Source organism: Pterocles gutturalis, unplaced genomic scaffold, assembly GCF_000699245.1.
Source record: "Pterocles gutturalis isolate BGI_N339 unplaced genomic scaffold, ASM69924v1 scaffold9860, whole genome shotgun sequence".
Classification (NCBI taxonomy): domain Eukaryota; kingdom Metazoa; phylum Chordata; class Aves; order Pterocliformes; family Pteroclidae; genus Pterocles; species Pterocles gutturalis.
The window spans coordinates 38,194-61,252 of NW_010138245.1; the positions used below are offsets into that span (position 1 = coordinate 38,194).

The window sequence follows — 23,059 nt, forward strand, 5'->3', positions numbered from 1 at the left end:
CAGCTTTCTGAAGGAAACCCTATGAATCCCCCATGAGATAAACCTGCATGAATAAATTATACAGTAGAAGTACCATATGGATTTTCAGTATGTTAGCCATCTCTCTGGCAAATGTTTACGAGAATGCTGTAGCCCACATAGAAATTATAATGATGGTGACTCCCTGTTAATGAAGTCGGAGTCATGCTGCAGCACAGTTATCACATTCTAGTATGTGCTAAAAATACATACCCTGGCTATCCCATGGTTACATGCTTACATAGCCCTATTGTCAGTAACTACTACTGTTTATCTCTTTTTAATGTGGAAACCTGTACAAAGCTTTTGTTTTGTTGTGTTCTAAAAACTCATGATCATCCAATTCTTGTTTCACTTTTCAGAGCATGACGAATGTATAACAAACCAGCACAACTGTGATGAAAATGCACTCTGTTTCAACACCGTGGGTGGGCACAACTGTGTCTGCAAGCCAGGATACACAGGAAATGGTACCATCTGCAAAGGTAAGCTGCTGAAAACCCCAGGGGTATTGTCAGACTTTGAACTGGATGAGGTGCTTTGTCATAGTTGATGCAAATCTGTTCACGTACCTTGAAGAAGACACACAAAATGCTAGGCTAAGTATTTAGGTCCTGCACCTATAACAACATCTTCATAGACAGATATCCACTGACTTACATTTGATAGAGTTTGCAGTAATTTGAGGATGATGCGTACAGAAGTTAGTATGCTTTAAAACTTGAAATAATTATGTTTCATTTCTGTCTCAAGTTAACAGTTTCTATACATGCTACAACATTAAAGGAAGTCCCGAGTTACCAACAAAGTTAACAGCTGTGAAAACATTGTCAGATCTATGTTGTCCACTGTCAATCACTTGCTATTTTGCTTGGATGAACTGAAAGTTGTTTGGTATGCTGTGTCTCTTTATTGTAAATGAGAAATTCACATACAAAACCTTTGCTACACACAAGGTGGTGACTTGTTTTCTAACATTCTCATTTACTGGTAAATATTAGAAGTTATATTACTGGTCTTAGAAAGATGCTTACCCAGATGTACAATGCTGCTTTTATTTCCATTGCATTTCACATCAGAGGAGGTGATACTTGGTACTTGGGCCCAAATCCTTGGAAGTTCTCAGGCTCTGAGCATAGGATTTAGAGGATGATTGAAAATAATAGTGTAGCTGTAGGGGAACTGGCTCAGATGTGAGAAATAGTCTCACTGCAGCAATAGCATATTCAGCGTTCCTTGAAATTGTGCCTCAGTCCTCTTGATCTATTAGCAACCTAGCCTGATTAAGATCTTAGCACTAGTTATTCCTTCACCTGAGTCATGGTATGATTTTTCTAAATATTCCTAACATAAACAAGCTCTGTATAAAGCACAGCAACCTAGTCCACTTCCAGTCAAACACATGGGTAGAGGGAGAGATGTCAGCAAATATATTTTGTGCTGTGCTCCTCCTCCGGGGAATGGGAAAAAAATCTTAGCCTGAGGAGGTTCAAACCCAGAGCCACTCTTCTCAGAAGAGAACTCTGTGCAACTCACTCCCGTGCTGTGCTTGGGAGTATTCCCCCGTCCGTCTGCTGGAGGTGTGTCAGCTTACAAAAAGGTAACTGAGATTTATTTGGGTTAAAGAGAAGGTGTATAACCCTAGAGCACAGTGCTCAGCTCTTCTGTTGCCTGAGTAAGAGCTCTGACAGCAGGTCAGACATTTCGGAGGGCACCTGGCCCCACTGTCAGAGAAAAGTGCATCCTTCCCTCCCTCCCTTTTCAATTCTGAAAAGACAGTATGCAGAAGACTCTGAGCCTGTGTATCCAAATTTGAGAAATGTACTTCTCTGCAGCCCTGGCTTGGACACCAGCGTCCTTGAGAGAGACCTGGATGTCCCTCTTGTCCCGGTGGCTTTGGCAGCTTTTCACGCACTGTGCTGCCAGCCGTGCTTCTGTGCACCGTGTCATCCTGCACCAGGAAGCTTAAATGTCTCAGTCAGTGCCAGGGGTCTCATGCCACAGGGCTGGTGCCTGGAAATGGAGAGCTGGAAAGCACAAATTGATAACATTCATGTTCTTAAGACCTCATCAGTGGTGCTGTTACACAGAGCAGCTGCAAACCAAAGCCCGGCATCTCTGATGGCTGGTTACAAGTGCAGGGCTAGACCGGTGCCCCAGAGCAGCTCTTTCCATTGGTGATAACCTCCATCTGTCTAGTTCCACCTACAGTTTTCTCTGTAGTTTCTTGTGACCAGAGCATTGCCCATTCAATATTGCAGATACAAGCAGAGCAATTAAACAGCTGCCATGTTTTCTGTCAGAGCTGGTTGCATTTTTGTGTCTGCAGAAGGGACACTGATGCACACATGTATTCACAACTGTATCTAGAGAATACTGCGCCTAAATACAAGAGCACGGCTTCTCAGATTGCAGCGTGCCAAAGAGCAAATCTAGGGATTGACTTCAAACTGTAAATGGTAAAAGTTAAGTTCTTCAGAATCCCTTGAGACAAAATTACTATTTTTATTGTTTCAATCTAATTGCTTAATCAAGGAATGAGATAGCCAGACAGCTTAGAGTTCAGTTATGCCTATTATGCTCAGGCCTTTATTTGGGTAGCAGAGAAGACTAGCACTGCCCTAGGAAGAGTCTGTTCCTGGGGAAGATGCTGCCTTTCACTGCTTCCCAGTGCATGCAAAGGAGCACGTATGTGAGCTGTTGTCTTCAGATGATTTACTCTAATCTCCTTTTGTAGCTTGTCAGCCCATCTGGCCAGTGAGGCAGGGGGGCCATAAACCATCTCCTCATGACCTCTATCCTTAGGAGAAGGCAGCCTCTGCACCCGTGCCACAGGGACTGCGTCTCGTGCCAGCCTGACAGTGGACTGTGGCCCCCTGCCTGGTTGCTGAGTGTAGTTCTGTTACCCACATATTGTGATTTTGCATTTCGCAGCATTTTGCAAAGACGGGTGTAGGAATGGAGGAGCCTGTATTGCTTCCAACGTGTGTGCCTGCCCACAAGGCTTCACTGGGCCCAGCTGTGAAACTGGTAAGATTATAACTGAATTTACAATGAAGGTAATCCAAGGAGGATGTTTGAAGTAATCCAAGAATAAAGGATTATTTGTGTGCCCTGAAATAGGAAGCTGCTACTAAAAAGTTACTCACTTCTCTTACATGCCTCCCAAGAGAATATATTACAGCAGTTCTAATTAGAAGCACATGGGCTGCAAAAATGAGAACATAAATTAAGACATCTTAGGTTTTGATGTTTCATAATGAATAAGATTATTATAGACTTGCTTTTCACCTCAAATGGCCTTTGTTATCTCCTGTAAATGGCAGATAATCTGACATCTAGAAATAAATTCCAATAATTGATTACTTCTGTACTGTAAATGTGTGACTGGTTCAGTAGCCCCCTTCCCTTGCAACTTTATGTGACGACTTCTGATTAACTCAGAGCTCTGACTCAGTGTTAAGGCAGGTTTCAGTGTTCCTACTGCTTTTACCTCGTTTCACAGACATTCCTTTCTCTTTCTGCTACCCTTGAGAATGGCAGTACCACAAAGCCTTGTTTTAGAACTTTAAGTCTTGGATCTAGTCAAATTATATTGCCCAGCAGAGTACATAGAGTGCAAATACTTAGTGTCTCAAATGCCTGTAAATAATGTCTCAAAGTTCAAATGAATAGTTTCAGCACCTTTATTTATTGGTGCAGAATTTTTAAATGCATTCTAACCGTACATGCCTCCAGGAGTTAAAGGGAGAAAGCTCACTTAGATTAATTGGCTGCAGTATGCCTAATAAAAGGGCAGTCTGCCACCTATGATTGACTATTGTTGCTGTTCTATGTTGCCTTCAATAAATCTTCCTGAGGAAAGGAGGTAATTTGAGCAAGTATTGCTTTCGTCTGACTTGTAAACACGTACCGATTAATGGAAAACACCGATTGATCTGAATTCTGTATTATCTGGTCCATTTGAGAGGTGAGAAATGTGATTGTTTTCATTCTTCTGTATTTGAGCGGATATTACCACAGTGCACAGGAGGGATGCTGTGTGAAAAACAGTATCCTTACTGCTCATCTATTTCTAGAGAAGTGTCAAAAGAGCAAGATTTCAGGTATTCCTCACTGTTTCACAGACTGCAAATACAGGATATCAAGGTCTCTTCAATATAACAGTGTTGTGGTTTTGCTTGGAACAAATTGTGTGCTAAGATAATGCTCAAGTGTTAAAACAGTTACTTTGTTTTAGTAATATTTGTCTTATAATGCTCCTTACAGCATTCTGCTGTTGTCAAGTAAATATAACATGCATGGTTTCAAGGCCCACACTCATCTTTTCCGGCTTTTTGTACCTATCTGAAGTGTGTAGACTAGAAGCATACTTGCTTTAGTCTCCTTGTGTAGTCAATATTAATAGCCACTATCAAAGAGAGATCTTACTGACTTTTCTGAATTGCCCCTGGGAGTCCTGTCTCTGCTCTCCTGCAGAGAACTGAGGGACACTGTTCCCAATTCAGAAGGTTCAGGCATCTTAAGCTAACAAGTTAGCTTAAGTGCATTCAGTGCTACCCTAATGGCCGGTCCTTCCTGCACTTCAGGAAACATACAGGAGGGCAGGTAGAGACAAGGACCAGATCTGAATGCCTTTCTGAATATCTGATCTCAAAATTTAACATAGCGTTAGTATGATAGTTTTCATCTGATATCCTAGAGCTAGTGATACTGTTGTTATGATTTGGAGCTAGTTTGCCAGCCCTATACTAGTTTCATAGATCAGCTTTGCAAGTAGAAGCCCCTCTGTCCTGGTGGACCTCCACTGGACATCATATTTTTTCTTACTGTTGAAATAAGTAATGCTAGAGGTCAGCCACAGGGATACAGGTCTGGTCACCTCATTTGGATATTACCATGTATAGAATAAGATTGTAGTCTATTTGCACATGGCTTTAAAACATACAGTCTGAAATACTGTCAGAGTGGCAAATGGAAGAGCTATCCTGTCGATAAAGAGCAAAAGCTGCTTTGTTCTGAGACTGTGTTGTCAGAAAAATATTACTGTATACAGCCATAAAAGAAAACCTGAGCGTCAGACAATACATATTCACTCCCAGTGAAAGCAAGAGACTTTTCTGAAGGTACTTCTCATTAGGCTTGAAGTGATTCAGGACATTCATACTACAAATAATTTATGCTAGGAGCTTCCCTTTTTCAACAGTCACTTTATCTACAAAAGTGATGTAATCTTTTCTAGGCAGACATCTTTAGTTGCGATCACATACAAGGAAGGAGGAGGATTGATGTAAAGATGCCAAATCTATTTTTAAACTGCATGTTACTTATTTCTGTTCATGCTACATATATTTAAAAACCGCTTATTGAAGAACCTTGGCATTTTTAACTTAAAACATACAGTTATATAGAAATTGTCAGCAGCTGCTGAAACTATGAATTAATTAACAGGAGATTGAATCCACATCCCTGCAATAGCCTAGAAAATACAATCACCAGTTCTTAATGTTTCCTTCTGTAAAAGGTAGCTTAGTAGCTCTATTTTAATAATTTCTCAGAATTATAGAAAGGATGAGGTTGGAAGGGACCTCTGGAGATCATCATGCCTAATCCCTCTGTTCAGAGCAGGGTCAAATAGAGCTGGTTTCTCAGGACAGCACCCTGTTGGATTTGGAGTGTTTTCAGGGCTGGAGATTCCACAAGCTTTCTGGGCAACCAATTCCAGTGTTTAATCACTCTCACAGTAAAAAAAATGCTTTTCCTTACATTCAAATGCAGTTTCTCATCCCCCTTATCCCTTTCCTGGGCATGACTGAGAAGTGTCTATCTTCCCCCAACACTGTCAGATACTTATACACACTGATAAGATTCCCCTCAGCCTTTTCATTTCCACACTGAACATCTCAGCCTTCACAGCCTCTCCTCATGTGGCAGATGCTCTGGTCTCTTAATTATCTTTATCACTCTGCTGGATTTGCTCCATGTCTCTCTTGTACTGGGGAGCCCAGCACTGGACCCAGCACTGCAGATGTGATCTCAACAGCATGAAATAGAGGTGAAGGAGCATCTCCTTTGATCTGCTGACAATGCCCTTTCTAATGCAGCCCAGGAAGCTGTTGGCCTTCTTTGTTGCAAGGGAACATTGCTGGCTCAAGTTCAAGTCGGTGTCCACCAGGACCTCCAGATCCTTTTCTGCAAAGCTGCTTTCCCACTGGCCTGTCCCCAACCTGTACTGGTGCATGGGGCTGTTTCTTAATAGCTGTAGGACTTGGCATTTCCCTCTGAACATGATGACATTCCTGTTCATCCATTTCTCCAGCCCATTGAGGTCCCTCTGAATGGCCACACAACCACATGGTGTAGCAGACCCTCCTGCACAGAATCACAGAGTCACACAGTATGTTAGAGATTGGAAGGGACCTCGAAAGATCATCTAGTCCAATCCCCCTGCCGGAGCAGGACACCTAGATCAGATCACACAGGAACGCATCCAGGCGGGCTTTGAATGTCTCCAGAGAAGGAGACTCCACAACCTCTCTGGGCAGCCTGTTCCAGTGCTCTGTCACCCTCACCGTAAAGAAGTTTTTTCTCATATTCCAGTGGAACCTCCTATGTTCCAGCTTGAACCCATTGCCCCTTGTCCTATCACTAGATGTCACAGAGAAGAGCCTGGCTCCGTCCTCCTGACACTCACCCTTCACGTATTTATAAACATTAATTAGGTCACCCCTCAGTCTCCTCTTTTCCAAACTAAAGAGACCCAGCTCCCTCAGCCTTTCCTCATAAGGGAGATGCTCCATTCCCTTCATCATCTTTGTGGCTCTGCGCTGGACTCTCTCTAGCAGTTCCCTGTCCCTCTTGAACTGAGGGGCCCAGAACTGGACACAATATTCCAGGTGCGGTCTCACCAGGGCAGAGTAGAGGGGGAGGAGAACCTCTCTCGACCTACTGACCACCCCCCTTCTGATACACCCCAGGATGCCATTGGCCTTCTTGGCCACGAGGGCACATTTTGCAAATTTTGTATTATCTGCAAATGTGCTGAGGGTGCATTCTGCCTCTGTCCAGATGTTAAAAAGTACTGGCCCAGCACCCAGTATTACCCAGGAGTAAAGTGCTAGTCACCGCTAAGTGACTACCTCCAACTGGACATTGTATGGCCCATCACAGCCCTCTGAGCCCAGTGAATTTTCAGTCAACCTCACTGTCCATTTATTTAGCCTGCACTTTTTAGCTTGTGTGAGGGTGTTATAAGAGCTCAAAAGCCTTACTATAGTCAAGATAAACAACATTCACTGGTCTCCTCCCATTCACCAACCTAGTCATCTTGTCTTAGAAGGCTACCGCCTTGGTCAGTCATGATTTCCTCTTCATAAATCAATGCTGACCATTCCTTATCACCTTCTTGTCCTTAATATATTTGGAAATGGTGTCCAGGAGGATACCATCAGCTTCCCAGGGATGGAGGTGGGGCTGACTGATCTGTAGTTCCCTGGATCCTTGCCCTTCTCAAAGACAGGAGAGACATTTGCTTTCTTCCAGTTCTCAGGAGCTTCTCTCAGTCGCCATGACCTTTCAAAGATAATTGGGATTGGCCTCACAGTGACATCAGCAAGCTCCCTCAGCACTCCTGGGTGAATCTCATCAGGTTTGATCAGCCTGTGTTTTTTCCAATTTATTTAGATAGTGATCCTCCTCCACCAAGGGTAAATTTTTCTTGCTCCACTTTCTCGCTGGTCTTGACAACCTGGGACTCCTGAAGGCAAATCTTACCAGTAAAGACCAAGGTGAAGAACGCATTGAATATCTCACCGTTTTCCATGCCCTTTCCAAAACTTGTTCCTGCACGCTTGATCAGTGTCTTTATATTCCTCCCTAAGAGGGATGATGCTGTCCATGCTTAGGTCTTGGCTGTGGAGTCAGGCTCATGTTGTAGAACCGGCCATTGACCAAGAACAAGAATAAACCAGAGCTGAAATAGCTTGGAATTGTTGGTGTCCAGAGCTTCCCCCTATATTTTTGATGAGGCTGTTTACTGATGGCAAAGACCTAGCCTGTTTCCTTGGTGCCCATGTTCCACATGATGGGACTAATAGCTCCGCCAAGCCTTCCAACAGAGCGGGGAGGAGTGGAGGCAGTGACTGACAGGGCACTGCTGAGTAGAAAGCAGCCAGGATGCTTCTGATGGAAGAGATCAGAAGACTTTGGCTAAACTTATCCTGAGACTGAAAAATGGTTTCAGGGCAAACCCATTCACCCAGAACTCAAAGTGGCTTTTCCAGTTCTGGTGAATTAGCACCAGAAGCTTGCTTGTGTTTAGGGGCACAGCTGTAACTCTTTTCACCTGTCAGGTGCCATGGAAATCCTATGTCAGATGCCTAAACTCAGTGCACCTTTTGCAAAGAGAAGTGAAGCCCTGTGTAATTAGGCACGGTAATGGGTTTCATAAAACCTGTTCCTTCCACATGGGTGCTTCTGGGGTGTCAGTAGGAGCTATATCTCTCTTGGAAACATAAGGAGGATCCCCTACTACTGCTAGTCAGGTATTTCCACGAGAAGAGGTGTTCACTGTGGAGTGCCTTGCAGTTAACAGAGCTATAGCAACACATTGGAATGATCTGTTGGAAGCCTTTTAGATTAATCATGGCCCATGGCCTGTGAAAATGGATCAGTGGAATGAGGAAGCAGATGTAGGAATCATGTGCAGATACATCAACCTCCAGCATCTTTTTGTTTTTCTTTAATTTGTAATAGGACATAAAAATGAAATATGGGAGAATTCTTATTTTTCTTCCCACTGGATGTGGGTTGAGAAATTGTTGTTAATGTTGGGGATGCATTCATTGGCTTGGGAAGGTGGGGTTTATCTGTTAAAAGATTTTCAAGTCTTACATGGCACAGTGGTAGTTAACCCAGTAGAGCAGCCTTCTGCAATGTAGAGAGATGAAAATAGCAAGGGAATCTAAAAATGTTTGTGCCTGTTAAACTTTTTCAAAATACCAGACTCAATCCTGTCTTGTTTGACTGCAAAATTATGGTATCGTATGGTACCTTCAATAGGTATTTTTAAATGCTATCTTAAATGGTATTTGAAAACTGTTTTATTTTAGAATCTAGCACAGGATGGCTTTGTTAGATCTGCTAACAGATGTTACTGTAACTCCCCTTTAATTTTATGACAGAGCTTTAAGAGTGGATTTGTTCTCCTGCTGTATATGTGTATCTGCTAGTGCATGTATATGAGGTTACTGCATTTTTGCTACTTGTCAGCTTCTTTTTTGAGTTCCCACACTTGTCTTGTGCTTTGAGTATTCCCCTGGACTGCTTTTAATTATTCAAGAGATCAAACAGCAGAGTTTCACTACTGGTAGTGTTTTGATCTAGCTTTTGCTAACAGGTTGCCTGGAAGTATATGGCTTTTTTTATGGATGATTTGCTGTAACTTGCATTTCCTGATAATGAATTTCCCTTGGATATCACAGGAATCATGTCCACCTGTTATTAAACAATCCATGGCAAACTGCTGAAAATAAACTGGCACACAAAGCTATTAACTTTGAAAAGAACTGTCAAGAAAAAGTTTAACTTAAGGATTTTACATTCATTCAGCCATACTTTATTACTAACACTTGGCTCAATTAAATATGTAACTGAATTTATGAAAAAAATGGTGAGCGTCAGGTATGTGAGATCACCCTCTCCTATCTGATCTCTTCTCAGAAATAGCCAGATCCAGGGAAAAGATATTATTTGTCTCTTCTCTGGATTTTTTCCATTTTTTTTCCATGTATGGAAACCTCAAGCAAAAATAGCATAAGTGTTGCAAGTACTTTGTGGAAAAGGAAGAAAAAAAATTATGTCGCTAAAACAAATTTTTGCAACTTTGTGTTTTTGTAGTTCAAACTACTGAAATACATCTCAGATAAGTGATTTGGGTAAATAACTGTTATAGACCAGATCTCTTTAGAGTCTTGTGCCACTTTGTATATAAGCTAAATAATTAACATGTATGACTGTTGCTCTTTTCACCAAATCCAAATTAATTTGTTCATGTGCACTGACCATAATAATAGCAGGCTTCAGATTACTGAAGACTATTATTTTTCCAAAGGAGGCTTGTGAAGTCTTTTAATTCTGATACCCTAGTTATTAGGAAAATAATTTTACTGGTATTGGAATAGAAGGCTTTGTCCAAGTAACCAGAAAGCTTGTTAATTTTGCTGATTTTGCAAAAATTAAGTATTTTAGTACTTTTAACATCACAAGAGAACTGCTTCTCTTTCAGCCCTTGATCCCTGGTGTTCAGCTAAAACCACAATCAGCTGATGGCCAGGTAGAGTCTGAAGTTAAAGCTGTGACACAAATGGCGTTTGAAGCCCATAGAGCATTGAAGCAATTCTGTAAGAACTGGAATTACTTTTGTCAGAAATCTTAAAAATTCTTGGCTCCAGTCTAATGAAAACTCTCTGTGTGCTATGAAGTCAAAACTTTCCCAACAACTCAGGAATATGCCATTTGCTCAGTTTTATTTTCACAATGAAGAATTAAATTACTGATAGTTCGATTGGGATTCACAACAGTAATACTGAAAGGCTCAAATTTATGGTACAAGTATGCAAGGTCCTGCACAAACCTAGAGTAAGAGGAGTATCGTATCCTTCAACAGTTCATAGTCTAACCAGAAGAAGCTGTTGCATGCTGGGATCAATGAGTATAACGTTCATGAGCAGAGAGATTAATAATTTTATTCTCTGAAATCTTTAAGGGATTTTTGGGCTTTTTAATGAAGGAGAAAACAAAATTGGGGAGCAGGAGGAAGTGGTGGAGCAAACATGAAGGCAGCACAGGCATGGGCTGTCCAGAGCAATAGCTGTAGCAGGAAGTGGTGTCTCCCATAGTTCATTAGTTTTCACATCCCACCTCCCTTGCTTGGATCCTTGTCTCCTGAGAATTTAGGATCCCATTTTTGGGGAGTCTCCCAAGTTTGACACTTAGAGGATACTTTTGGTAGGAAATGTTTCAGGTACATTAAAGGGCTGTCTTCAATTCCCAGAAATAAGGAAAAGTTGAGTTAATCTATGGAGCCTGGATAAAATTTTGAGAAGCGAGTAGTACTTGAGAATGATTTGCAGTGTAAAACATTTTAATAGATCCCAGTGTGCAGTAGGAATTTATTGTATTCTGAAAGTCAGGCCTTTGGATTCATGCAAGTCTGGCATTTCAACTTCAGTAATTTTCGAAGTTCCTAGGCTTTTGAAAACTTTTCCCTTGGTGCAAGAAAAAAAAAAATCACTCAGGACAAAAGCCAAAGAAGCTAAATGTGGCTTGCAAGGAGTTGAGATCTGGTCTTCATGCTGTGCTGCATGCTGCTAAAGTCCTGCCATGCCAGGTCCCTGTGTAACCCCAAGCCCCAGCTGTGGGAGGAGGTGAGCGAGGAGGGATGCTGGAGCTGATGTGCCCACCTCATCGCTGGATTTAGCTGCATGCACACCCTAGCTCTAGGCTGACACTGCCATTTCTCCTCCTTGAGTCCTTCCAAGTGCTCCTCATTTCCTTGGCAAGTCTCCTGGCTTCCTGCCCTGTGGAAATTTTGGTATGTAGCATGTTGGGTTGGGAAGTATGGCCTTTCCAGCTGGGGCTTAAATGTAGAGTTCTCAGTGGAGAGTTCTCGGTATTCTGTTTAAACTGGTTTAACTTAAACTTTTGACAGTAAATATCTAACTGTACTTTCTGTTCTCAGGAGCTGAATCTCTGAAATGAAAACACTTCTGAATTACTGCATGCACCTGCATTTAATTAATATTTTCTGTGGTTTCCATTTCAGCAGAAAGAGACAGGACACAGCTGCTAAAAATAATGTAATGATTTTGCTGAGGATGCTGAAACATCTTGCTTTATAACTTGCATAACAGGAGAGACGGGGAGGCAATCTTTATTAGGGAGTGTAGCGATAGGAGGAAGGGTAATGGTTTTAAGATGAAAGAGGGTAGATTTAGATTGGATATTAGGAAGAAATTTTCTACTGTGAGGGTGGTGAGGCACTGGAGCAGGTTGCCTGGAGAAGCTGTGGATGCCCCATCCCTGGAGGTGTTCAAGGCCAGGTTGGATGAGGCTTTGAGCAACCTGATGTAGTGGAAGGTGTCCCTGCCCATGGCAGGGGGGTTGGAACTAGGTGATCTTTAAGGTCCCTTCCAACCCAAACCATTCTATGGTTCTATGATTTTAAATGCTGTCTTTCTGTAGGAAGAGCAGATAGTAGAATCATGGGAGAAATTATGGGAAGCATCCTATAACATCAACTTCTATGTCTTTAAACATAACTAATTCTACTTAAAAAGACTAATATGTCACTACGATTACATATAATAATGTATGATAACTATGATAATATATAATCTATCACTTTGATACAGAACCCTAATAATGAATTTTTAAATACGTCATTAGTGTTTTGCAGTTCTATCATGGAACTGCAGTTATGTAATGTGAAACAAGCATCTTCACATAGAATTTTTTGGTGACTTGAGGAGAAATCAGCAGAAAAAAGTATGAGTTATTTCCTTACAAAGCCAACCAGTATATCAGTCAGCTGATTGACAATTTTTCTGCTCTTATTGTGGTTGCAAAATTTTTTAATGTTTCCAAAATACAGGGTGACTTTTGAGATTCGAACAAGCACTAGTAAGGAGTAGGCTAAAATTGGCACAGTAATTTGCATGGTCATCTTAGTGTAATTCTCCTGATGCCCAGGGTGAAAGCTATTAAATTTTACCTCCTGAGCTACTCTAGGCAAATAGTGCCTAAGAGCAATGATTCAGATACTGAACTGTGCCACAGTGAACCATCTAATCTAGTACCTTGGTGGTGTCCCCGTGTCATTTCAGTATGTGGAAAGTGTATCCATTCTCTTTTTCTTTTGGGTTGCCTCAGTTTTAAATAAATAGTTCTTGAGAACAGTAATGCTAGGAATTTGGACCTCTGAACTGCTTACATACTTCTGCATTGTTTTGTTTGGTGAATATAGTTTTCTGATCTACTGCTTAGGACACAATATATTGTATCTCCTTCTGACTGGTGACTAACAAGGAGAAGTACCCTCAGTAATAGAGATTGACTGTTCCAGACAGGCAGACCTAATTTGTACTGTCAAATCTGAAGTTCTTAGAAGTCTTTGAAAAATCATGTTTGGCTGCTCTGGAGCAGACAGTGCAAAGCAACTTTTGGTTCTTACATTTTTGTTCCTGCACTCCTGTGTTATGCTTTACAATAAGATGATGAGGTTAGGACCTGGCATCTTCGCAGCTGCTGTTCTGTCCAGGAGCTTTGTTCATATGATATGTCTGGTGAAACGGGGGAGGCAAAGAAAGCAAGCAAATTATGGCCTTGATCCTTGTGCATTTTCAGTTCCCCAAGAGTAAGCAGAGTGAGGAGGGGGGGATGCTGTGTACCTCACAGCTTGAAGTTGTATGGGTATTACTGAAAAGCTGTTACTGAAAGTCCTGTAGAGTTCTGGTGATGAAACAGGTTATTTTCCTAAGTTATGGTCTTCTTCAGTCAGCCAAAGGTATTTTATTACAAGTATGGAGTATTATCTTTTTGAACTGTCTTCCAGTAATTCAAAATTAGTGACTATTGTGTTTGTATTTTTTGCCATGCACCTAATCTGTTTTGGTTTCTAGGCAAATCTGATAAAAATGGGTGTTTTCCTGTTTATCTCCTTCTCATACTTTCATCTCACCAAAACTGGGCCTTGTATTCAACTGATACAAATCGATACAGTTCTCTTGGCATACAGGGCTATGTGTTTTTAATGAGCTGCCTTTGCATATGATCCAGGTTCTCTTGTTTATTTCTATTAAGGAACAATAATAACATGTTGTAATGAGTCATCCTAAAATGTCCATTTGTGCTGGTGCAAAAATGACTCTTTGCCATTGATGTTTGAGACCATTTTGGTACCTCTGACCAACCCTAAGGAAAACAAGGACCGTGAAGCATGCTGTTGTAAAGCTCATTCTTTAATATATTTCTGAAGTCAGGTCTTGGGTGAGCAGGAATCCTATTAAATTAGAATCTAGCTGAAGGAACTATAACATGCAATGTGTTTGTAGCTTTATTCATAAACCATATGCCTCCCCCACAACTAATTAGTATTCTAGGTGAGTAGGTGTCCAGTCTGACATGCATAAAAATAGTTGCTACTATTGCTTGTACCTTTAGAAGTAATAGGTGTACCATGGTTTTAAAAAAGTCAAGATAGGGTTGATTTCGAAAGAGGCTTTACTCCCATAAGGATCTCAAGTGTGATGTGTATTTCTAAGCTATTTAAATGAAATAATTAAAAACACGTTGACTTTGCCTAAGTCTAAAGTCACTGCAAAGCATTTGATGTATTACATCTTAAGGAATGCTGAGCACTAAAGTGGCACTAAATACTCCAATCTCCACTTTTTTTAATTGGGCTTCAGTTGCTCTCATGAACACAGGCAGACAGACAAGAGCAAACACTGGCAGAAACTAAGTAGAAGCAAAGGTTTTAACTCTCGTCTGACTGTGCCTCTCTTTTTAACTGGTGTAGCTTTAAAGTTGAAGTCCCACAGAGGCAGGGGAGAACATGTGGAATGCATGATGCAGTCGGAGCTTTGCTTCCAGAGATTGTAGGTGGCAAAGGGCGTGTCCCTCACTCCCTCTAAAACAAATAAGTTTGGACAAAGAAATGAAGGCTGAAAATTCACCCAGACATGAGACGAAAGCTCATGAATGATCACATTCTGCAGGAGGAACAACCCGGACTTGTTGGGGACCTTAATCAGTTGTGAAAGTGGTAAACTACAAATGCTATGTAGAGTCTGAGCAATAATCTGGTAGGAATAAGGTTACAAATGCAGGTTGTCCAGGCTGCAATCACATCTCTTGCCCCCTTTGACTTCTCTGAGATTTCTCCACTGATTTGTATAAAGGGTGTAAAGTGGCTAAAGTTTCTTTTTTATCCCCCAACCCAAAAGAATTTGGAAGAACCTTTGAGAGAAAAGAACAATAAAATCTAGCACTCTTCTCCAAAAACCTCTTGGTCTTTTTGTTTTTTTTTTCCCCCCCTTGGGAAAAATATTAAGGGATTTGAAGGATTTTAGTCATAAATAAGCTTATGAATCTTGGGCATGTGATGTTTACAGTTTAACTTTCAATTCTGAAAGCACTGTTGCTGAGAAGAGAAATAAATACTGCATATTCCACAATACCAGTAAAAATCTAGCAAAGAATTAATGAGTATTGGTTGAATTGTTATTATGATTAATAATTCTATCAAACTTCAGCTATGTGCCAGTAAGAGCCAAGTCTTCATATTTAATATTACAAGGATGTTCAAAACAGAAAAGGAAAACATGATTGTCAATCTCAGAAACTGTATCAGAGAGGTGTTCAGCTAACCCCTGGAGAACAAGCCTTTCCTACAAGGAACGCTCTTAAACAATGCTCCAAGTGTTAACTGAGCTTATAGAAAAATAGACATATGCAGCCAGCAGATGGGTTGCAAACATGGCATATATGATATAGATAAGCTGTTTGCAAGTGAGGTTCTGAAATTCATCATGCTGGTGTACAAAATAGCTTACTGCCCCTCCCTCTACTGAGATATTTCCCCTGAACTCATATGATAACGTAAGTTAATTACATGTGCTGGTGCTTTGCACTCTTTCAAGTGCCCATAAAAATTAAAGATACTTAGAGTGCAGTAGAATTAGACAGGAGACTACTATATTTTTACAAGAAACAGCATTTGTCTACATTATGAGCTCTGAAAAAAACCACGTAATGCAAGACTTAAATAACTATCAGTGAGTGTCCTTGTGACTCCTATGATCTGTCTGTGCTACCAAATAAAGCAAGCAGGGGAGTAAAGGCAGGGGGTGCAGCTTTCATCTCTACAGGTCAGTACTCTTCCTCTCACCTCTCCCCAAAACGTGTTGGCTTCTTCCGTAGTTCCTGTTCCCTGGTATGTTACTGCTCCCCAAACCATGACTTGGCATCCTCATGTGTGTTAATTAGCAAATCAGTGCTGTTACTTAAAATTCTTCACCCAGAATTCTTTATGTACAGAAAAAGAGAGCTGGTAGATGCACTTTCTCCCCATTTTACAGATGTGGAAATTAAGACACATGGGGAAAGCTGAATAGGTGAGAAGGTTTGCACAAGAAGGCAGTGGCAAAAGTTGAGATAAGATGTAGGTCATATTTCTGCAACACTTGCTCCTTTGTTCAAATACACCAGTATCTGAGACAAGACATGGTGAAGTTTATATAATATTTTTTCTGAGTGGGAAGTGTAGCGAATTCATAAAACCTAAGAAAATACTTCTCTTTTGACTTTCAAAAAGGGCATATTCTAAAATTGGTAGCTCATTAAATTGCGGAAAAGGTTTAAAAGTTGTCTATCAGAGTAAACAAATGAGATCTGCAGCAAGCCAAGAGGAAAGCCTGGGTTCTACGGATGAGATGCTTTTTGCTTTGCTCTAGTGTCTGGAAGGAAGGTCACCCTAATCCCTGTTATCACCTGAATTTTTCTCGGATATGAAAAATAAGCTTAAAAATGAGCAGTGAGACAAGGGCTGGTGGCTTTAGAAACTTGGAAAGTTTTACTTTGCTTTGCATTTTTACTTATATTTATTCACAAAGTAAATCTTTAGCAGAAATTAAGCAAAAAATGCCTATATTGAGTTTGGTGAACATTCTGGATTTAGGCATGAACCCTACTTACCTCACCCTTTCTGTTTTGTAGCTTAAGGTGCTTTGCTGCTTCATCTTTCTGTGTCTTTTTTTCCCTTCATTTTCCTTGCCTGACACAGTTTCTTGGGTGCATGTTATTTCTTTTCTCCCTCAGAGTTCTTGTCAGTTTTAAATAACAAAAGATTTTTTCTCTGCTGAAGAGCCAAATACTAGTACTTATCTTTTTCTTATTTTTTTAGCTTGTTGCAACACTACAATCCTATATGTAGCAGCTTTAAAAAAAAAAAAAAAAAGAGAGAGAAATCAGGAAAGGAGAGTGCTACAAAAGAGCTTTGAGGAGACAAGATTTTTTGTTATTTGTTAAAAACATCAAAATGCATCCACTACTTAGCTGCTATTTGCTATGGGAAAGAACCTTCTTCACTAAACATGAACACTAAAATTTCAGTTAGGTTCTTAAAATACGGTGGGCTATAAATAGAATGTGAATAGTACAGCTGGGCAGCATTATTATAGAATTTTCTTCTGCTATGTAAGGGAGATGGAGATTACCTTCATCACTCACTGTAAGCTCTCTCTTTTATGAATTACGAGCCATTCAACTATTAGCAGAATTAAAATCTATAACGCTGCCAATCATTGCCCCATATCCCTATCGAGCCCTTCATCTTGCTGTCAACATGAGGGAGTCTGCAGTCTCTGCAGATATATGCAATGATATGTTTATAGCCCAAGTGAATGAGTATTGTGTTTTTTTCCTTTTCTGTGCTTTACCAGTTTTGTACAATCTCTTCATGATTTTACACTTCAGGAGCAGTAATGTAAATTGATGGTCACTGGTGTATGGGCTGAGTCATGGTAACAAGTCACTGCTGTCACTGTTAAGAAAATGTAGGTATGAATGTTTTAAACGTAAGCACATGTATAATATGTGTGATACCCTGACCAAAGGGTAGAAGACCATAGCAGAAGTCCAAATTCAAATCAGGGTGTCAAATCAATTCCTAGCCAAAACTTTGTTTGAATTGCTTTTTGGGTTCTTTTGTTTGTTTTCCTTAAATGGCCTCTGAACTAATACTTGGAAATTTAGTATAATTCATACCAGAGCTGATCTGAAACAAAGCTGAACCCAAACTAAGCTGAGAATGTGCTGGTTGCATCCTTGGTTCATGTATGTAAGAAGTCATGGTTATGACTCATGGACTCATGGTTAGCGTTGACTCGACTCTTCCCTTGAGGAAACTCAAGATCCTTGGTCAGTACACTATGCAAATAAAGCCTTCCTTCCCACCTGTTAGAAAAGAGGTAACAGCTGGCCAAACTAGCCTTTCTCTTTTCAGATAAATTAATTCTCTTTTGCTTATGATGTGGCTACTGTTACCCAACAACTGACACATTTAGTGATGGCACCACTACGTTAGTCCTATTTATAACAAGCAAGTGGAGCTATATAACTTTAACACGCTGGTAGAATGGGTTTGTCAGTGTATTTCAAGGTATAAAAGTGCTTTTGCTGTCTTGAAGAAAATAATTACTTTTGTTTTTCAAGATAGGGCTAATGAGGAAACAGAAGCATGTGTTACAGTTAAGATGAGGTGCTGTACTGAGAATGATGGACAAAGTGAAAGCAAAACCACCCCTTTGTCAACAACTAGAAACAGAGGCCCAGTACTTCTCAATTAGTCTTTTTAAAGGGGATTGGCACAGTTGCTTTCACAGAATCCTGTTGACAAAGATACATATTTTTTTTTGACACTATTCATGGATGCACCTAGTTCATCATGGCTAATTGGGTGTTCTGAATTATCATCTTCAATTGTTACAAACGTCAGCTCCTTTGATGATACTGGGTGTGTAATGAGAGATTGTCACAATTTCAGTTATAAGTAGGGTCTGTGATTGATCAATTCTTGACAACAAAGAATTGTTAACAGAGCAGCGTGGTGAAGTAGTCAGTGGAAAATTCCCTTTCATAAGGTTTCTATCTAATTTTGGAGCGCCACCACTGCCACACATGAAATAACAACACGATTGAATTTCTTTTTGCTGGCATTTAGCAGGACCTATGGGGGTGTGCAGAAATCAATGGGGGATCAAGAGTCTGGAAAATTACGTACTTGAAGATTAATGAACTATAATTCCGTATTACATCCTCAATCACATTTTGCTTCCTTTTCATTAATGGAACTAAATTAGTTTACCATGGACAGAATACTTTAAAAAATGCAATCATGCTCTTGCTAGGATTTAAAAAAAAATACCTGTCTTAACAATAGTTATTTTTTTGTGTGCATCATGATAGTGGAAATTTTTAGTGAAGAATATATCTGCAGTACTGGCTGAACATTTATAACCCCAGCTCTAGTTTCCTGCCCTTTGAGCCAGATGATGGTTTTAAGGTGACTCAGATAGAATTTCTACTAGATCTGGGAGGTGTAGAGACAGAAGCAACCTCCAAAGACATTCAAAGTGCATTTTTTTTCTGACACGGGCTTAATTCATTATCCAGGGGAGCAGAGAGAAGAAAGGCCATGGTCATCACTCTTCTCTGAAGGCTGCATCTGAGATAACTGATGTTTCTGATGCTATATTGAGAAAGTCCTTTTGCTCACAGAATTATGTTATGCTAGGATAAAATCATAGGTGACTCTTTGCTGTCCCGCACAGGCAGCTGTAATCTGGCCCTTCATGATTTAAACTTGTAACTGAATGAAATGTTGGGTTGCAAATGTAGTTAAACTGAACAATATTCTGTGGTTTAATGAAAACTTTGATGTGAGAACTCATACAGTGAAAAACATCTCCTAGTGCTTATGGCATGATATCATATCTTTAAAGAGTTACTGGGACCTGAACAAATCATAGTGAGATTGAAAACAAAATCAGGCACTAGGACTTCTGTTGACCAAGGAAGAAAGTTTCTTTGGGAACCAGCAGCAGCATTAAAAGAAAGGAGCTGATCAGACTTTACAAAACATTTAAAAGGCATTCAAAACAACTTTGGTTTTCTGGCATAACTGATATCTTCCTAGATTATTTCAGCAGCCTTAGCTTCCTATTTTTGGGTTTTTTATTAATCTGTATGATATGTATATGCATGTGGTATATGGGAATGTAGCGGGATGGAAATCCCAGAAGATACTTTAACAAGACAGCTCAACTATATTGAGCTAGTTTCAGGCTCTTATGTTTCTCCACTGGGACCTGGTTTTTGCATAAGATCTCGAATCAAAGGTCTGATTGAACAGCAAGGTCTTCTCATGTATCATCGTATTAGAAATCTAGTGTCACATGAAAAACCAACATAAACACTTTTCTCTTCTTAAGTGTGAGAGAGAGGACTCTAGAACATGCTGTAGAGATAATGAACTCTTCAAAACTCCAGAATATTGAGTGTTGATGGCAGATACATTATGCAGTACAGTGGACTTTCATTTTGTCCTACTGAATAAGGCCTTTTCCCCCTTACATATCTATTTACTAAAATCAGATAACTCAGACATCATCTTAATCCTACTGGGCATTCTGTTATCTGAACATAAGTCTGAATAGTTAAGACATAGTCTTTTATATTCAAGCCAGACATAGCATCCTTGAAAATGTATTGACATTTGCAAAAACATATCAGTCTGTTCCAAATGTAACCATGAAAAAACAGTTGAAGATTTATCTTTTTATACAGCTTCATAGTCCCCTAAACCACTTCTTCAGTGTTCTGTTTCTGAAATTACTTTTCTTTCAGTGTTTGGACTTTATTTATAATTTATATGGGGCTGGGGTGTAGGTGACTCTGGAGGTTAGCATTAGGCTGGAAAGGCTGTTGTGTTTGAAATGAGATCTCAAATTTAGCCTAAGTCAGTAGTGAGTGAACATTATGGAAGTTGCTGGCTGCTCATTAATCTTTATAAATATATCCAGTGATAATAACCCAATTAGCACTGGGACAGATTATTGTAATTGGAAGTCTCTATTAATTGGCAGTCTTAGCTGAGTGCTGTACTGTATTATACTGTCCCAGAAAAACTTCCAGGGTGGAAATAACTGCATTCTAAGTATTCACAGCTGACAATCTGTGGTGTTGCCTTCTTGATAGGAAAGGGCTACTGGGGCTTTGGTTTGTATTAACCTTGATAAAGTAGTTTACAAAAGAAAGGGTTTTATGACTAAGTTGTGTTCTGTGTCTCTTTAACTTTGTGCTTTATGGTGGCATACAGACTCTTCTGAGAGAAGGATTTGATAAGTAATATCTCAGTCTTGAAGTGAGTAAAATAAAACAGTATAAATCCCGCTCCTCTTCCTCCACACCTTGGTTCTTTGTTGAGTGCAGCTTGACCACATTAGAGAGCTTGGTCCTATTGCAGAGTGAAAGAGCAGTGCTATCTTTCAAATTGGCAATTTTATACCACTTTCAATCTTCAAAAGCTCTTATTATGCAGAAATTCTCTAATAATATGCATCAGACAGCTAGCTTTCCCTTTTTCTTACTGTACCAGTGGATAATTTGCTAATGATCTTATTTTACTCTTCAGGGAGCAGAGTTTTCTCAATCTCCCCAAGAGCAAGGGATATAATAGCTGAAACTGTTGCCACAGTTCAGGAAGTGAGTGATTCTGAAGTATAAAGAAGGTGATTTGGAAGAGCAGGGTTTTTTTCATGTTAAGGGGAGCTAGATGTATACAGCACTTACTTTCAAAATGCTTGTGACTGTGTGTCTGCTTTATTACAGTGGGGCTGCAGTTAGCAAAAGAAAAAAACCAGAGAGGTTTTTTTTCCAGTTGAAAAATGAGTAACAAAATAGGGAAGTAACCAGGCTGACTGATTTCAGTGTAAGAAAAACACACAGCAGAAAACCTGAATATCTGAAAACCAAATCACGTGCAACGTAAGTGTGCAATGATCCATTACCCTGTTTTGTGGCAATGGGGTATGTACGGTATTGCCATGAGTGCGTCCATGAGTTACGTACGGGTAGAGAGAGTCCCCATGTTCCTGGTGGTTTGTGGGCTAGTTAGTCGCACAGGTGTGTGTGTGTTCTCCAGCCACGGTGTTCCAAGAGTGTATCTTCTGCCATGCGAGTGTCCTAAGGCACTTCCCATACAGCCAGAGCAGGCAGTGCTGAAGTGCTATGGTACAGCTGGATAGCTGTTTTCCGTCTTGGGGTGAAGGTTACTTCCAGTGACTGTCTCAGCATTACTTTCCGTTCCAAACCTGACCATTCATATCAGTGGGGTGCCAGATTCAGTACATGCAATTGTGCTCTTTAGTTGAAAAGGAAAGAGAAAAATGGAGAAAATGATAGTCAATGGGTGTTATGCCATAAACTGGAGTAGGGCCAGGAAGAGACTGTTTGCTCTGGCCCGTCACACATATGAGATGATATTTTCCTCCCTGGATGGAGATGCTTTCCATTTTTTTTTTTCCTTTTTTTTTTTTTTCTTCCTTCTCCCCCCACTTTGCTACAGATTCTTATAGCCAGTTAAAAAGCAGAACTTGCATACTCAAAATAAAATGTCTATCTATTTGCTTAAAAATGTCATCACCTGCTATTAAAAAAATACATCCCTTCCTTCCTTGTACTTAAACATTTTGTTTATCATTTTTCATAAGTGAATATACAAAGACTTTCAGTAGCTTCCTTCTATAGATTAATATTTCATTTTTCTTGCCTTTCTAGTACAGCATCAAACAGAACTTCATTAGTGCTGTTAATGTTCCATATAGCCCACCGACATACCATAGCCGCTGGCCAAGCAAAACTTCAATCAGTTTTTCTTCTCTTGTCAGCTCACACCTCTGACTGAGCAGCTGCAAGATGATTCATTGGAGAATGTTTCACCATAGGATAGAAAAAATTATTTCTGGCTACTTTTCCCATACTAATAAGATAATTTCAGTTGCAGATACTTTTGCAGCACTTCCTGAGCCATGCTATGCCCATTTGAAAATAGAAATCCTTTTATCCAAATGTCAAGAAAATTTTCCATGAAATCAGTGCTTTGGCTCTGCAAAACACATTTCTGCTGCGTTTTCTTGTTTAATGGAGTTGCAACAGTTGTATTTCATCCTATTACAGAGCAAGTCTCTACTAGAATTAATGATCAGCATTAGCTGGGAGATTTAGAGCAAAATTCTGTGCATAAGGAACATCTATATTCTGAAACCCACTGGCATGTGCTTAGTTAGCGCTGAGGAGAATTGTTTTGGATTTCTTTAGTTTGCTGCAAAGTCATGTAAGGAGTAATGGATTATTCAGCATTGGTGCCGCAATGGTTCCAATGCAATGGTTTCAGGCAAAGAATCTGTCAAAAGTAGGACAT

At 40.1% G+C, this 23,059-nt stretch overlaps 1 protein-coding gene across 1 annotated transcript in view; it reads left to right on the forward strand.

Annotated features, from left to right (window-relative positions):
• Positions 1–23,059, forward strand: part of LOC104468691 (protein NEL) — a 70,239-nt gene that overhangs the window by 26,319 nt on the left and 20,861 nt on the right. The window contains exons 2-3 of the mRNA XM_010082914.1: positions 381–503; positions 2,953–3,048. Of these exons, the coding sequence (XP_010081216.1) occupies positions 381–503; positions 2,953–3,048 (219 nt within the window). The remainder of the gene's footprint in view (positions 1–380; positions 504–2,952; positions 3,049–23,059) is intronic.